Source organism: Corvus hawaiiensis, chromosome 4 (assembly GCF_020740725.1).
Source record: "Corvus hawaiiensis isolate bCorHaw1 chromosome 4, bCorHaw1.pri.cur, whole genome shotgun sequence".
NCBI lineage: Eukaryota > Metazoa > Chordata > Aves > Passeriformes > Corvidae > Corvus > Corvus hawaiiensis.
Window position 1 is genome coordinate 19,659,122 of NC_063216.1, and position 17,932 is coordinate 19,677,053.

A 17,932-nucleotide genomic window follows, 5' to 3' on the forward strand; every position below is an offset into this window, starting at 1 on the left:
TGGACTATACCCAACAGACCTAGGAAAAAAAAATAATTAAGGAAAACAAACATGTCAGCAGACCAAAACCTCTCTGCACAGACTAAATACATACACAAGAAAAAACTGCTACAGTACCACAGTCTGAACAACTGGTTGAAAACTCTGAATGATGGACAACACCAGTTCACACGTTCATAACATTATTTCATTTTTTTTACCCCTCCTTTACAACGCCTCTGTAGTCCTACCTTCAATGGGGTTTTGGTAGTAAAAAATAGTGAACATGCTTATGCAGATACTTGTTTAGGTAACTACCACCCATTTCTGGCAACGTTTAGCACTGCTGCAAACCAAAGCCTCAAGGCGTCTGAAGACTGCTGCATCCTACAGACCACAGTGACAGATTTCTGCTCACAGGAGCAACAGGAGAAAATTTTAGGTTTTAGTTTTGTTTTCAGTTTGATTAAAAAAACCCCAACCAAATGACTGTACCCACATATGGTAAATATAGATTAAGTTAAAGAGAAAGGAAATATTTATATCTTATGCAGATAAAAACTATATACATAGAACTATGTTCCAGTTTCCTCTTCAGGAAAGAGAAAAATTAGCACAAAACTTGCCTTAGGCCAGATAGCAAGTTACTGACAGAACTGGAATTTGAACATGAGTTCCAGATTCCCAATGCTGTGCTTATTCTTCTGGATCATATTACCTCTCAAAGCAAGTCTCTTTTGAGAAATGAAATTACAACACAAGGGCTGTCAACCCCTCCTGTTGTCACTTGAGTTTGAAGCAGTTTCTTTTCACTAAAGGTGACCTGCAAAGGAGAAAAAATTGGGCTTGTGCCCCTTTTTCTGTTTCTTTTCAAAAATGAGGCCTGAAAGTTTTCTTCTTCAAAATAATCTCAAAAATTTAACTTCTCCTTGGTTTTTCTTGTAATTCCCTTCTTCTCTTAACAGTAAAAATTCTTATTCCTATCCAGACCAGAAGACTAGGGAAAAACACCAAAGTCAGGACACTATTAAAAAAAAGTCTAGGAAATGGAAATAAAGCAATTAAAGGGAGTGAACTGTAATCAGGAAATTGAAGATTTTTACTTTCTGTCCTGATTTCAGCTGGGATAGAGTGGGGGTTTTCCTTAGTAGCTGGCACAGTGCTGTGGTTTTGGATTTAGTACGAAAATAATGTTGATAGCAACAACCAACACATCAGTGTGTTAACCATTGCTTATACAAAGTCAAGGACTTTCAGCTTCCCATGCTTTCTGCCAGTCAGGACATGCACAAGGAGGGAGTGTGGCCAGGACAGCTGACCTGAACTTGCCAAGGGGATATTCCATAGCACAGAATATCATGCTCAGCATATAAACTGTGGGGAGTTGGGTGGGAGGGACCCAATCTCTGTTCAGGGACAGGCTGGGCATCGGTCAGCAGGTGACGAGCAAATTTATTGGGCATCACTTGTTTGTCTTGGGCTTTATTCCTCTCTCTCTCTCGTTACTACTATTATTACAATTATTTAATATTACTTTATTTCATTTATTAAACTGTTCTTAGTCCAACTCACTGTTTTACCTTTTTTCCCCCCTGATTCTCCCATCCATCCCACTAAAGACGGCATGGGGAAGGAAGGAGGAAGTAAGCTGAAAGGGGGAAGTAAAGTAAGGGCTGCATGGTGCTTGGTTACCAGCTGGGGTTAAAGCGTAACACTTGCTATTAACCCTTAAATTCAATGACATTTTGAAAAACAACAAAAAATTTTTTTAAGTATTCCTTATTCTTGGGGGAAAAATCCTGTCCCTCCTTTCTCTTTCGCCTGTTGCTCCTCCTTTGCTGTGCCAATGCAACCCTCTGCAAGACTGATGCAAACCAGGACTGATTACACCATTGTAGCCCAAGGCTCAGTTACAGCAGCAACGCTGACTGGAGAGTGAACTGAATAGGCAGGACAAGAAAGTTTTCAAATCAGTCTTGTTGCCAGAAAGGTGTGATTGTGCTGTGCCCCCAGATACCCACACATATTTTTAAAAGTCAGAGTGGAGATTAACATACTGGATGTTTGGTTTCCTAGTGTAAAAAAACACCAGCAGCAAAAACAAAATAAGCAGAGAAATACAAAGAACAAAAAAGTCTTTCAGGCATTCTTTAAGTCAAAGAAGCAAAACAAAGACCAAAAAAAAAAAAAAAAAAAAAAAAAAAAAAAAAAAAGGCAGGAACGAAATTAAAACCAAAAACAAACAAACAAAACCCCAACAACAGCCTTTCCAGATAACCTTTAGCAAAATTAGGTAGATGAACATGCCAGGGCATTTAGGTAAGTTCAAAGAACTTTTTAAGCTATTAATTCTCCTTAGATTCCAGGAGCTTTCATCTATTTTCTTTTTTCAATATGCTTTAGTTGGGTTTTCTTCAACTGCTTTGACCTGCTACACATGGAATGAGATTAAAATTGTGATTCAATAACCAATAATCAGGTGCTGCGAAATGAATCAAAACTCCTCCTTTGTAGCACCAAAAATATATATCCCAACTTTATACTCTCCAAATCCACCAAGTGGACGTGAGACAGATTTCTAAAGCTTTTCGTAGACATCATAACTCAAGCTGTCAAAACAGCAATGCCTTCTAGGTAGCACTAGATTTGCTCCTATCCTCTTCTGATTTGAAATATGCATTTTCAGATATAGGTTGGATTTTGCTAGAACTCCTAGTTATTAGAGTAAGCCATACAGCTAAAGTTCATGGAAGTATAATTACTGTAAATATTTGTTATGAATTTACAAAACCTGAAACTCATTTCATTCTTATTTTTGTGACTCACACAAGCAGTATTTCAGTGATTTCAAAGAAAACTCTCCCTAGTTAACCTACAAGCCCTTTATTCTGGTCAGACAGACATTTATTTTTAATTGAGTTTTCCTTGTAATTACATTTAATTCAGTTACGAGTTTTAGTATTTGTAACCCTGGGAAGTGTTCATTCAGCCTTCAGTCAAATTTAATGAAAACAGAAATTACTCAGCATGTTGCAGGTAAGTACTATTTTAAGTAAATACACAAGCTTTCACGACAGAAAAAACACATTTACTTGCAAGAGTTGAGGTAATAGACCTGTCTTCTCAGCTACTGTACTAAGTAATCACTCTTCCAATTAAATACACTTGGAGTATTGAAGAGATTATATAATCAAGCAAAGGTTTCAAAGGAAGAGAGCAAAGTAGACCAGATGAATATTCAGTGAACTCCAAACTCCACCAATGTAAATGAGATACAATGCTTTCCCCTACTGGATCCAAACCTCACTAATGCTAAGAGTTATGTAACTATCTCTTGGCACATACAAAATCACCAAAGACAGCAACTGCATGCAATTCTAAATATGAACCATGTACTGATAGCTCAAAATGCATGCAGTCTGATCAACATCTTCTTACCACACCATCTCACCCCCACATCTCTTCAAAGCATACAAAACCATATTGTGACTCTTCCTGAGCCTATTACCCACCACCATAAACCACTGACTTTCAAAGATGTTTTGGCTACAGGTACAGCTTTTATAAGCTGTTCAAGCATAAGAGTTCTTTTTTTTGAAAAACACACAGTGGCTCCTCTGGCACCATACAAACCTAGAGAAACTTACTGTTCTAAATCCTCCTCATTAATCACCTCATTATGGCACTCAGACTTGCTTTCCTAGTATCTGGATCTAGTATCAGATCTAAGCTCATACCTTGTTTTGTTACTACATTCCCAAAATCTCACATAAAGCCCAGCTGTTCTTCATTCCTACTACAATATTTTAAACTCTCAGGTCAGTAACTGGTAAAGATACAGGAAATTACTCTCGCCATCAAAAATATTTTTACACACATTGTCTTTTGGACACAGAAGCTATGAGAATGAGGACCTGGACTAAAATGCAGGAGAGGCTCAGTATGCTGCACCAACACCCATGTTATCACTATGGTCTTCTCTCTTGCATCAATCTCACACTTCTCACTTTTCTTTTCATGGCTTTGCACATGCCATGTTCTTCTGTTGAAGTCCCTAGATTTCCCTCACTTGTCCACCCTTTAGTCTTATTCAAATCTAGCACTTGCTTCAGCTACATCTCTTAGGTCTGAAGCCCCTTTCTGTTCACTCTTACGCATGAAATATAATTAGTTTTTATTTTCAAACTTGTCTTTAGAAGCCGATAATTTTGCCAAATCTTTAAATAAATCACAATGTGAAAAAAATTACAAAGCATCTGCTCTTTCAAAGTATTTATGTCCTAGCTGCCCACAACCTACAATGATTACCTTCAGGAAGATCTCAACAGCATTTCCTGTGAGTTTCTTTTCTTTTGCAAAGTTTTCTATGCTAACAGCCAGCACAAAACCTTTAATGCTACACAGGAAAGCTCTTGTGGGACATGTAATAGGGAGTTCTCTACCTTCTTCAGGTTCACTTCTTGTGCTCCTGAAGTTTGCAGTAGTAATTGCTAGAAAGCACAGCTATGCCAGTAGCATACTGAACTGCCCAAATCAGGCTCAGGTAAGGTAAACATGATTTTATATAGATGGATAGGACTTTCATGGGTTCCGGTTATTTCTTCTCTTCCCACAATGCCAGGCTCCCTGGTACATCATTCAGTCCTACAGTTTTAGTTCAGTATGCTAAAAATTGCTTTAGCATTAGTGCGATTTTGAATCTGAAACAATCGAACATTTAATTTGCAAGAGGTCTCTTGCAGTCTCTCTTGGATGGAAATAAGGCAGTCCCTCGTGACAACACACATACAGGCTAGTCATAGATACAGACCAGTGGTTCTATGCCACAACCTTACTTGCACAAAACCCATGCCTTGCCTCCAATTCTAATTTCTTAAGCATTCAAATAAAGCTGCAAAACTATTGAAGACAAACTAACCATCGCAGTAGAAAAATCCTATGAAATAGCCACAGTTTTGGACAGAATTTAGATGACCTCTGATGCAATAATTCCTGCAAGTGTCAGTAACTTTTCTACTTTAATTTCTCTGATCTGTTGCCTATGTAGCTAATGGCAAATTTTCTTTCTTTTCTCTTTGCTCCTTCAAAGACAAAACAAGACAGGCTGATTAGAAGGCTGTATCATCCTTAGACCTCATAATATTTCCCCCTGGACAGTACACTAATCTGTTTAACTATTATTGATTTAACTTTGCTGTAAACAGAGAACTTTACAGAACAGTGTAGCTTTTGTCTTTTGTGGAGGTACAAAGGAATGTACAAAAAACTTCATCATCATACTAAAATAAATCTTCAAATGAAGAGAACTGCACATCATTCATTTCCAAGAGGTAAGGTACACACTCACTTACCAGGCATCTAACAAAACATCTAGCTCCATTTTTTTGCAAAAAAGTCAGCAAAAAAGCACGTGACTGTCCTATTCTGCTGGTTCAGCAAAGTCTGCTGGTCTGCCTTCAACTGCTACAGAAAGTGTGCTGAACTCAGCCAGGGAACTTAGCTGAAGAACAGACTTGCTTTCTAAGTGCAAACCTGCTGGTTTGTGTAAGGGAGAGGGAGACACAAATATGGAATGGAAGAGAAAGACTGGAGTCTAGAAGGGACCTTAAGGAAACACAAATGCTTTCAAGAACCTCCCAGATATCTGCTCACACCACTCAATGGATTAAATTCTCCACTTAACTTTCACAGGAAGCAAAAAAAATATTGCAAGGGGAAAGGGGGGGGGTGAGCAGAGACTTTAAAAAAAATTGTTACTACTCCCAAGAAAAAAAAAATCCATTTCTGTCACCACTCCCCAAAGTGGTATCTTCGAGGACTTGTTATGTAACTAAGCAGAGGCTATGGTACAGCCCCACCCCATCAAAAAAAACCCCTTTTAGGACTGCTTCTGCATAACATTATTTGTTGTCTTGCTTCTCTTCCTAATTTTAAAGACACTATAAAAGTTATGATCAAATTTTCAACAGGTACTACTCAATTTGTCAATCTTACTGGTACAGTATTGAGAGACTATGTAAATCTCACAACCATCTGCAAAACTCATATTATCCTGCAATTCCCAGGGGACAAACAAAAAAAACAACATTTCCCCTTGCCAAATCCAAAAAAAGCAGTCCTACATTGCAAGAACACAGCTTGTACTTCCAGGGACTCACAACTCAATTTCAGTTTCTGGTAAGGTCTACCATTTCTCAGAAATCCAGTTTCAAAATTCCTTAAAATCTGAACAGTTTAATGGTTTGCAAGACATTAAGTTCTCTTCCTCAGAGATGATGACACCACTCATGCCTTCAATAGTCAGCAAGTTGGTATCACAAACCAGACAGGGTCCTGTCATCTGCTCCTGAGAGGTGTGCCCATTCACACATGAAAGCACAAATTCCACCTAAGCCTTGAAACGAGCAGAACACACAATAAAGGACCTCTAAGACACTGGCCCTGAAGCAAACAGCTCAAGAGCCAATGATACAGTCCCCCCTAAAATGGGAAGTGAAAAAGCGGAATTTTCAAAATAAAAGGAGACCACCATCCACATATTAGGGCATGAGTTGGAATGCAAGCCACATTGATATACCAACCTTACTGTACCATCCTTATGAAGAATGCAGCAACATACAAAGAGGCTGAATTATTTACAGTACGTTTCTGGAGTTTAATAAAAAGTTTATAAGTAAAGAGATACATGAGATACTCTCTTACTAGCTAAAAATGAAGACATGCAATATTTTGCAAACAGAGATTGCTAAATTGTCCTACACAGATGTGGTTATTCATTTGGTATTGCTTCCACACTAGCTAGTACTTGCCTCCTGAAAAAAACATGAGAAAAAACTACCCCAGATTATTATTATTATTCCAGATAAGGAGCTTTTATGATAGCTATTACTCGACTGCAAAAAGAAGAAAAGGCAGTCTATGTAAGAAAACAGACAAGAAACCCCTATAATATACCATCTTCCCCAATTAGCATTTTGAGCCTCTCCCTTGGCAACAGGACTCCAGCTATTTAGTGCCATGTTCTGTCAGTAATCTGATAAAGTCCATTTAGATCTCCTGATGTAATGTTATTCAAGTCTCTGCTCCAAAGAGTGCTTCAAGCACCCTGTCCAAAATACAGAAATTCCCATTCTAATGCCTATTCCTTACTTTTATCTTTTGCTATTAAGATGCAAGTTTATATCAACAATTAAAGATAGTTTAGGGTAAGAGAACCACCTTCTTCACATGCATTTTCACACATTTTAACTGATTTTCTAGAGTAGCTACCCCATGTGATGTCTAAGTACTTGAAGTTCTGTCTGCATATAAACAGCAAAAAGGCCACACAGCAAGAAGCCAAGGATATGCACATGCATCCAAAAGGTGTTAACTTGATTACATGTTAATGCACTTACCTGATTTGATTTCTCTACTGTGCTACTGGGAACCTCTGTGGTATCCTTCACAAAAAAGTTATCTATGATGTGTCTCTCTGCACATTCCTGACCACAAATTGGACAGCGGATAACACCGACTGGGGGGAAAAAAAAATATCTGATTATGCTTGTACAAACTAAGATATATTAAACAACTTCAAAGAGAGCTTGCAAGCATAAATACTTTTGAAAGGATGTTTTAATATTTCCTGTCAATAAGGTGTAAGCAAAAGAAAGCAAATTCTCTTTTATCACTGAAGTAACATTTACCTGTTCTTCCCTGATGACATATTCTATCAGCCAAGGTCAAACACTTTGTTTCAATGCCATAAAGAATTTGCCTTAATTTAATAAAAAATTAATCCTTTTACACTAAAGGGAATGTATTCCCATTGACAATTTGTTGTTATAGAATGGATTAAAGCCAACACTCATTAGCATGGAATATTAATTAGCGACACCGGGTGGTATTACATACACACACATACATACATGCCAGCAGTGTGACATGACTGACCTTCATCCGTGTCATACAAGAAACAGAAACGTAGTACATTCAGAATTAATGAGGTGAGTTGTAGAAAGGAAGAATGGACCTGTATTAATATCATGACTACCCTCACATTAAGCAAGGAAAAGCAAGAAGAAATTAGGAATAAATAAGCAAGGTTCTCTCCCTCCTCTCCTCTGCAAGACACAATGGGGTACATAATTCTAAGACAGCAACATACTTAGGTTCCAGGCTGAAGAAAGAGCTGTGAACTAGTAACACAGAGGGTTAAACAGTTAGTCCTCTCAACAGAATGAAAAGGACAAAGTAAAGTTCAAAACTTGGAGTTGAGCTGTGAGTAGACTAGCTTGAAATGGAAAAGATCTATATAAACATTTTAGAGAAGACATCTTTTCTAGCTGCAGAAAATACAAATATCTTATTAGCACTGAGGCTTGTTTTTAATATCCAAGAAACATCTCTAAAATGCTAGGCACTGACATCTTGCTTGAAGAAAATTACCATAGTCATTACAACCAGAAAAGGAAGGAATTGAAACTAAGTTAGGTTGAAATAATCACTTACGACATGGAAATCACAGGCAAAAAGCCTACAGTAGAACCGTCATGCAAGTCCACACTGAGATAGATTCTAGACCTTCAGCTGCTATTTGAGAGGAGACATAGATTTAGGGCCTTAAAAAAGATCAGAGGCACTGTTTAACCCAATGAATTCAACACCAGTATATAACTCACCACTTGCATATTTAACTGAACCAGTGTGGGCTTAAACCTGTTCCTGTTTCATTTTCACAATAAAATGCAGAAGCACAGAAACTAGTTAATATTTCACTTTCTGCAGAAGAACTTAATTCCTTACTCTAAGTGGTTCATACAAGATTTAGGTAACTTTTTCATATGATTCTTTCAACAGATGCTCAAGATTTAACTGGCAACTCAGTAAAAGTGTGCTCTAATAAAAATCCACCCGTTTTACTAAAGCAATTCTTCATTCTGGAAAATCAGCAGGCAGTTTTTCACTTGCTATCAAAGCATTTCACTTTGATCTGAACAGCTATGATGTTAAGCCTGATTTTACTCTAAGTGCCACTTTACCAGTCTGCATTTCAATACACATTTGTGCAGCTTCCTTTCATATACAAATTCCCTATTGTGGCTACAATTTTTATAATATTTTTTTATACCATCATCTGCAAGGATAATTGAGAAATCCAATTCTGGTAAGTCAAGTAGTTAGTAGAACTGCAAGTACTGAATTTCTCCTTTAATTAAGCAAATCAATTTACCCCAGTCAAGAGTGAACACATCTCCTAATACTCAAGCTACACACTTGCCAAAAAAGACTATTTTTTACATTTTTCAACAGCACCAATTACAAACCACCCTCACTCTGTTCCCTCACTACTCATTCTTGACTCTGACAAAGCACAGTGCTCTGGGTTGATACTGAAATCAGCTAGGGAGGAAACTTTCTATCACAATTTGAAGTATTAAAAAGGAAGCATTCTTTATTCCTCTAATCTGATGTGTCACAAAACTTTACAACAAGATATTTATTCCATCATGATCATTTATATTGATTACAATGTACTTCCTGCCTAATAAACATCACTTTTCATAGAACTAATTTGCATGATCCACTTCTTACTAGAAGTCCTTTTATTGTCCTAGAGGGTTGTCTGAAGGGGTCTTAGGTGGTTATACTCACTGAGTGCCCCCAGTGTTAGAGATGACCTTTCCCTGAACTTCTCTCAAGGCATGCACTGTTGCCTCTTGTTACATAACTGCCACAAACCCCCCTATATTCCTCATTATCTGTTTATCCACTGGTTCCAGCGACATTGAGCATCCTGTGTGTCGTATACATTCTTTTATCTACTTCTTTAAAACACACTGTTCCCTTATTTGGGCAAGTAAGGCATCACTGTGTTCTGTTCCTTTTATCAAGCTCAATACAGGTATCTGAGTCGGTCTTTGCACGTGTTTGGAAGATGGGTATAGACACAGAACGAGACTGGCAAACCAATTCAGACACAGATGTATTTTTCCTGCTCTCTCAAGCTTCACTTTCATCCCCTGTTCTGCTTCACTGACCAAATGCACTACTTGACTACACTGAAGCAACATGAGAAGCAGCACAAGGATGGGGACAACACCACGACTGAAGATTAAACCTGGAACCACTGAACCATATCAGCAGCATTAACCAGGGTTTCTAAGTCAGCTTGAATTGAGAACATGGACGACAAGGAAGGGGAGGTAGAAATTAGGAAATGTACTAACATAAACCAAATGCTTCATGTGCCTTTTCACCACGAGAATATTGCCAACTACCTGCTCAAGAAATCACTTAGAATTTCTAGTGTGAGATGGAAGAAGGAAAAAAAAGGAAAACTGCCGACTGTCAAAATCTTCATGAATTTTCTTTTCTAGAATTCCTTATGCTGTCTAGCTTTATGTCAGGGGTTTCTTCTGCCACAGTGTGAGGGTAAACTTGCATTTGTTATAATCCTGAAGTGATGACTCTACACAAATCAGTTTTAACCCAGGTTTAGTCAACCTTAGGATGGTGAATTTAAGCAAAAGATCTCAAGCATCAGGGTTTATACTCCTCAAAGTAATTCTATAAGATTCTTATTTCTTTTTAATGGAGCAAGCACAGGGGGCTGAAAACATATTACTTAAATTGGGAGGTGTTTCATAATCATCATCATGATAATTGTGAGAATAGTAAGTGAGCAGATCGCACATTTTTATCTGCTCTTTTGTTCCAGGTGTAAGGAGTTAAAGAACACAGTTGCCGGTCCCAAACATTGTTACACCCACATGATTTACCAAAATATCGATCTAGTATCAATATCCAACTGAGATGGACAAAAACTCTCTAACAGTTTAGAGCTAGAAAGTGCACGTTTTTTTGGCGCCAGGCACTGCGTGGGATAGCTCCCTAAGACCCAGGGCCCCGATCCAAGCAAACACAAAGCTTTTTATTTCCAAATATTATGAATATCCAAAATACAAATGCATATTCATAACATTAACACCTCCCATTCTCTGCTTCGTATGGAAATGAGCTTAAATATCATTAAGCATGCGTAGTGTGTGTCCTGAATTGAGTCGGTGGTCTTGAATTGGGTCAGTGGTCCCAAAAGAGATGAAGTAACTCATCTTCCTCAGTTTGACCTTTTTGCCTTTCTGAACTTTAACAATCCTAATTACTTTAGTGACCTCTAAGTTTCCTCTTGCGTGACTTTTGAACGGGTTCCCACCAAGGCAGGAAACTGGTAATTGTCCTTGTTCCCTACACCAACTTATCAATGTTTCTATTCCTCGTTGTAAGTACAGCTAAGCAAACATTACAAATGACAGACCATCAGTTATTTGGTAATCAGTTACGAACATCTTAAAACCCATTTCAGGTCCAGCTCTCTTAACTATTTTAATTAACTCTAGCTGGGCCCAAATTCCTTCCTATTCTAACTAATTTCAACACAGCTAGCCTATAACTAAAATCTTTGTGTTTCTTCTAAATCTATGTTTCACACAGGACTTTGCCATGAGATAAGCACAGAATGCAGTGACAGTATAGCGCTATCTCCAGGCCTGGCAGAGGTGAGACTTGGTTAGCTCATTCTGGGTAATGCATCCAGACAAACACTCCCACTGTGGAAAACTCTGGAAAGAAGCAACTGCTCACATGCATATGACTGGTCAAACAAAGATCATCCTAAATTATGGGACAGCCAAAATCGGCAACCACAATCCAACCACTGAAGGCGCCTGAAACTGCCTCCCTGTATACCTGGAACTTGGACTGTAAGATAAGCCAACACAGCAGGAACTGGATACAAGGTAATGGAGGTGCTATTGTCTGAGTGTTATCTCAGATCTAGGGGGAGGTTAACAAAGCTGGGGGAGAAGAATGCAACACTGATAATGGACACAACTGCAGCATTTATGGGGCATAAGGAAAGCCAGCTCAGCAACTGTGCTGAAATCAGCTCGGACTTGGTAAAAGGTAATTCCGGCAGGGGGAGATCGCGACCACCAACTCCAGAAACCCACCAACCCCAACAAAGAGGAAGACTGAGCACAAGGACTAATTTGCATTAGAAGCAAGGGCATCAACTAACCAACAGAGTAACAGAACTGTGTACCCAATGAGCAGTAATTAACTTCTTTGTTAAAATGTATGAATAGGGAAAAGACCTCAAGATTCCTGCTACTGAGAAGCCCAGAGTGAAGGATCAAAAGGACACCACTGGATCCACAAGTGGTGACTATCTTCTACCTGATCTCTTTCTGCTCTCTTTTCCATTTCTTTCTACCTTTCTCCCAGACATTCCATGTTAAATAAAATCCGTATTATTGACTTCAGTGTATGATCTTGTTTGAACCTTAATTTGGGCACGGGGACATCTCAATAGTTGCATCTTAGCACCAGGAGCATTGTTTTTTCAGCTGTAAAGAGAGCTGCATCAAGAGCATGTGGCTCTTGAGTAGGAGGAGTAAAGGAGAAGACCTCCACCCTTCTTAGCAGCATTCTTACAAAACCCAAGCAGTCGTGGAATCTAACATTCAGATTTTGCTTGAACCAGGCCAGGACACCACACTGCTAACAAAAGTAACAATGCTGGCTCCCTTGCTCATTCATTTCTATCCCATGACAACAGAAAGATTTATGCTGCCATGCAGGGAACTAGATTAGGGACTGCAATATGGATTCAGTGAGGCTGTGCCAGGAGAGAAAAAGTGTTCCCCCTCACTGGCTACAGGCTCCTAACATGTGCACCTCTTTCATGAAATGCTGGGCTGCATTTTAGGTAGGAAAAATCATGGCCCATTCTTAGTTTCCTTCACAAGTTACGCGCTGCATCCACAAGGGGATCTCAAGCCATTCAGCAGAATGGATTTATAGCTTATACAGTATTATTTCCAACTCAAATCTCAGTTTCGTGGGAGTACATCCAAGACTACTGAAGCATCCTGAGACACCAGGAGGAGACTGCTCTGGTTTGCCCCAATTTTGGCTCATTTTTGTCTTCACTGTTGCAAACAGGTTTCAGAGCCAATTTAATAAAGCCACTGGATGATCATTTGTAGATCCAAGAGGGTATTTTTATTTGTAGATGCAAAGTGCCTTACTAAAAAAAGAGACCTTAACAGTTCCCTGTCTTCAGATCAAATCAGTCAAAAAACCCACTAGTTTTCTGAAAGAGAGCTCTTCTTATTAAATAGAGTGCTCAGAAGCAACTGGCAATTTTACCTGCAACGACATAGTCATTACAGAATAAATAATTAGGGTTTCGTACAGCAATCTTTCCCAGTTTTACAGATGTTTTGCTTGAGATTCTAACTGTACAGATTTCAGAACAAAAAATATTAACAGCAAGTTACACATGCAGTTAAAATGTTTAAAACATGGGCACACTAGTTAAAACTAATAAAAGGTACGTCAGATTGAAGGCAGCACCAGCTATAAGATTTTTAACATAACTACACAGAAAATTAGGGTGTTTCAACTGTGAGCTACAGATTCTTTTCTCCTCTTGCTCTTTCTATAGATACCACTTGCAAGCCTTTTCATTAAAATGCATGGGTTTGAGGGTAAGCTAGTTATATTTACACAGGTCATGTTTCCCAGTTAAGAACAAACACTTAGAAAACTTAATTTGAGAGGCAGTATCATGTGCAATAACGTCTGAATCAATTTTTAAAATAATTACTGCTTTCCTCTTGCTTCTCATTAAGCCACTACTGGTGCTGCAAAATTGGCAACTTCTTCAAACCAGTTTGTTCCAGAAAAAGCTGCTCCCATCTAGTTGTGACAGCCTGCTGCTGCTAGTAGAGGGGATAGGTTAAACCAATAAGCAGGCACATCTCAAGGGAAAACTGGCAACTACTGCCAAGATATAAACACTCCAACCAACCACCAATCTAGCAAAAAGTTGATTAAAATTATAATTAATTAGCCGTTAATTAAAATTATTTAAAATCCTTTAAAATGCAAATAAATGAAAACCAGACAAAGACTATTAGCTGTAATCCCCCCTCCGAAAGAGTGTTACAGGCCAGTTTTTATGCTGCAGTACATTGACTTTTCTTGGAAAGCACTGCAGAGCTGAATTAAAATATTTCAGCTGCTCTGTGAAATGGTTCATTGTTTTTGCTATACGTGCCCCATCTTCAAACATTTTAGATAGCGTGTGTTAAGACTTCAAAACTGTAAATTTTCAAGGATTGACTCTCTGGCCACTCCTGAATACCTTCAGAAATTCTGATGGGAGAGTTTACATTCATGTCCGAAGCTGTCCAATGCGTTTTCTTCAACAACACAATTACAAGAAGTGTCATAGTGTTAACAAAAGGAAACACTGTTATTGTGGGATAGACAGTGTTTAAATACAAGATGATGAACAAAAAGTCTCACTGTCTTGCAATGAACGTGCTTAAACGATGATGCAGAAGCTGCCAACAATTAAGCCAATTGTCACTGCTGACTGTGATGAGCATTTCTTTCATCAAAATTAAAATACATTCTTTCAAGTCCTGAAATTGTCAAGTATTTCCAAATGGTATGTAATGAATTCAGACATACAACATGCAAGGATTTTTAAGATTCTGTGATATTCTTGCATCATTTTCTCTGATCAGCCAAATATTTAATTTTGAAATAACATTGTGAAAGTGGGTTTAATGCTGTCTAGATTTATACATTCTACTGAAATACCATTTTGCAGACACTCTTAAGATCTTGCCAACAGTGCTCAAGTCCTTTGTATCCATGTGTTTCTGGAACAAGGAAATTAGTACCTTTCTCCATAAATAGCAGCATGTTAACATGTTATTACTAATTATAAAAAAAAAGATGAGTGGGATAAAAAAATTTTGTTGCCAGCATCTCTGGTATGAAGATGGACCCTGCCTTAGAGCACAACACAGCTAATAATAATTTCTTTGTAGCACTACATTTCATACTCTGGTCTTCATCTTTTCGAGTTCTTATCTACCACCAGCTGTTAGTTCAGTAGTTGCAGTACAATGCATCTATTCCCAGAAATCATAGTTATAAAAATAGCAGGTTAGCAGAGTATCATTTGGACAGTTAAGAGCCAGTCACACCCTGAAGAACCAAGCCCTTCTCAGGCACTGAAAGAGTTGGTTCTTCTTAATTCTTTGTTGAAAGGATGAAAACTATACTCCAACATGTGACACTCTTGAGTGTTTTGCCCACTTCTTCTGTTTAGCCCCAGCTACCTTAATGATCCCATCAACACTGAGCAGATGTGAAGGTTAAAAAAGCCTCAAAAAATAACTTCTAAGAATCTGGATCATATTAAGGGAACCAAGTTAGAAGCAGCAGTGGGAACAACAGTATGTAACAGGCTTTAGTCAGAATATTTCAGTATAAATGTCATCCAAACAGGAATGATAACACAATTCAAGTCCTTTGACTAGCTCTCCTTCAAGTGCTCAGATGCATCCTTGCAACCTGTTCCTTCACAAGTCTCCTTCCATTCTCAATATGTTCACCACTCAGTAACTGGAAACTACCCATGAGACTTGGCAAACAACCCTCTTGGCCCTCATTTTTCCAGCCACTTGCCTCAGGGGAGCAATTTAGGTGCCTAAATAGACATACCTAATTTGAGGATAATATCCTGCTTGGCTTCCAGCTACTATTCCAGAAGGAAATAGGGCTCCTGTGGATTGTACAGTACACCTACCAGCCCTTTTTAAAATACTACAGGCATTGCAAAAATTCAGAAATGGCAGAAGATATTCTAGTTCAGACACTTGAATTTCAACTTACCTGCCTATTCAATGCCATGTATTTTTGATACTGTGATTTTAAATTCCTGTTGGAAAACACCATTGAGGCACAGAGCTCTTTGCACCCAAACAAACTGCAGTCTGTAGCTCCACAGGAAAACTTGGTTAAAATCGCTAAAGTGTCAATATTCAAAGCCATCAACTTGTTAACTACAGTGTTCACTGCATCTGTCCATATTCTGCTATAGGGATATTTATTTTGAGGTTATCCTCAAGGACAGAGTTCAGAAGTCATCAATACTTCTATTATGTTTCCTTCAAACTATCTCAAAATACAGATTACAGTGATGCAAAAATATAATGGAAAACTCCATCAACTTTATCTGTAAAATATATGTGTGGGGAATGGATGTTCAAAAGTACATAGAAATAATGTGCTGATTTAAAATAATAGGCTCTGCCTTTGTTTAAGTTATTTTGTTTGGTGAGAGGGTGGAGAGAGAAAAAAGGGTTGATTGTTACTAAGAAGAGATTTTTTACTAATTAATGTCTCTTCAACATATTCTTCAATAACAGTATGGTAATAGCACATTTACCATCCAAGTATACTGCCCAACACTTCAATCCTCAACAGCAAGAAGGAGGAATTTATGTATTAATCAATAAATTCTGAACATTTTAAAAGGTACATTTTGAATCTGTGCTGCAATTAAATCTGTTCTACAACGAATACTTTAACCTGGCAGTATTTTTAAATTTTCTAGATTTATTTTGTTAAAGCTTGCTCTTGGATAGGGACAGAGACAATGAAAAGTAAAAAAAAAAAAAAATATTTGATGAAAATTCTCACTCTAATAAGAGAAAACAATAAAGATACCGATTTCCTGCAGTTTACATCAGGTAAGTCTGAGTGCTCTGCAAGACACTATTAATGGAATAAAAATGTAAGGCTCCAAGCCATTTAATTTATTTAAGTAATACAACCCAAGACTCCCAAATCCAGTCTATTCTGACTCCTTGTTATATTTAAAAGCTATTCAACAATAAAGCTTGTCACAGGCAGGATTTTTGCATCTACGAAAAAGCCACTCTTAATGGCAGCACAAAACTAATACTGATTTATTATGCTGACTCCATAGAGTAAAATTTTGCACCTGAAAGATGGATAAAGTTTCTTTGCAGTGTTGCCAAGTTTTAACACCTTCCGTGGGATTCATCTAAATGTTACAGGAAGTTCCCTTCACAGTCATTGCAGACCTAGGTAATAGTTAGGTCATGAGTGGTCTCATTGTTAAAGCAGATGTTTACACTTGGTCAGATGAATCACACCTTAAAAACATCCACTTCTTTCCAGTAACTACACTAATATGCTTATCCATTATTGGGCATCCGCTTCAATTGCAAGAATTCTTCCGATATCCTAAAACCAGTCATTAAGAGAGGAGAATATCCTCCAAATATCCCTGCAAGTTACAGGGATTGCCTTTTGGGTGTAGATGCTCAGGAATAAAAAGCCAGCTCACTTTATAGTCTTCTCTTACATATGGCCAGTATTCCACAGCACCACTGTAAGGGTTCAAAAAGCAAGGTGCCCAGCTTTTTCCAGACCCCACACAGCTTTAAGACTACCAAGCTGGAGCAATATATCCATTGTGAGATTCACACATGGTTATGCAGCCTTCAAGAACCAGCATTAATTAAGAAGCAGTGTTATCTTCTCAACTGACACTGCATTAATATGAAAATTACTGAATGTAACTAATAAAACACATTCCTTCTGGGTTGAAGAGATGCACTAATTGATCAAATAAGAACAACAGGGATTTCTAACAGCTGCCCTACAGCTTTCAGAAAACAGCAGGTTACAGAGCCAGCAGTGATAGTACTTATGTTCCCATGGTGTATCTCCTTCTGTTGCTGTAATCTGCAGTAGATAACTGAATCATGAGCCAGACCCCATTGGCTGATGTGAATGAACATCCACATCCACTGAAGAAATCTAATCTTCCTATGGTTTCCCCCATTTTCTCAGAACTAAAGAAGAGCTTCTTCAAAGGCACTTTCCCAGCATGACCCTCTCGGTACTAAGAATGAGGCTTAAGAAAATTCATCTTCTACCAAAACTGGCCTTCTTAAGTGCCATTTATTTACCTTCTGTCCTTTAGACTCACTCAATCTTTTTCCACCTTCTTCCTTTGAGGTACCATACTGCCTCAAAGGATTGATAATGAAGTTCTGAAAATATTACACTT

General features: G+C 38.1%; 1 protein-coding gene across 2 annotated transcripts in view; it reads right to left on the reverse strand.

The window, feature by feature from the left end:
- The window catches only part of TRIM24 (tripartite motif containing 24), a 58,668-nt gene that overhangs the window by 29,215 nt on the left and 11,521 nt on the right, over positions 1-17,932 (reverse strand). For both annotated transcript variants that reach the window (XM_048300380.1, XM_048300379.1), the window contains exon 2: positions 7,377-7,495. In XM_048300380.1, the coding sequence (XP_048156337.1) occupies positions 7,377-7,495 (119 nt within the window). The remainder of the gene's footprint in view (positions 1-7,376; positions 7,496-17,932) is intronic.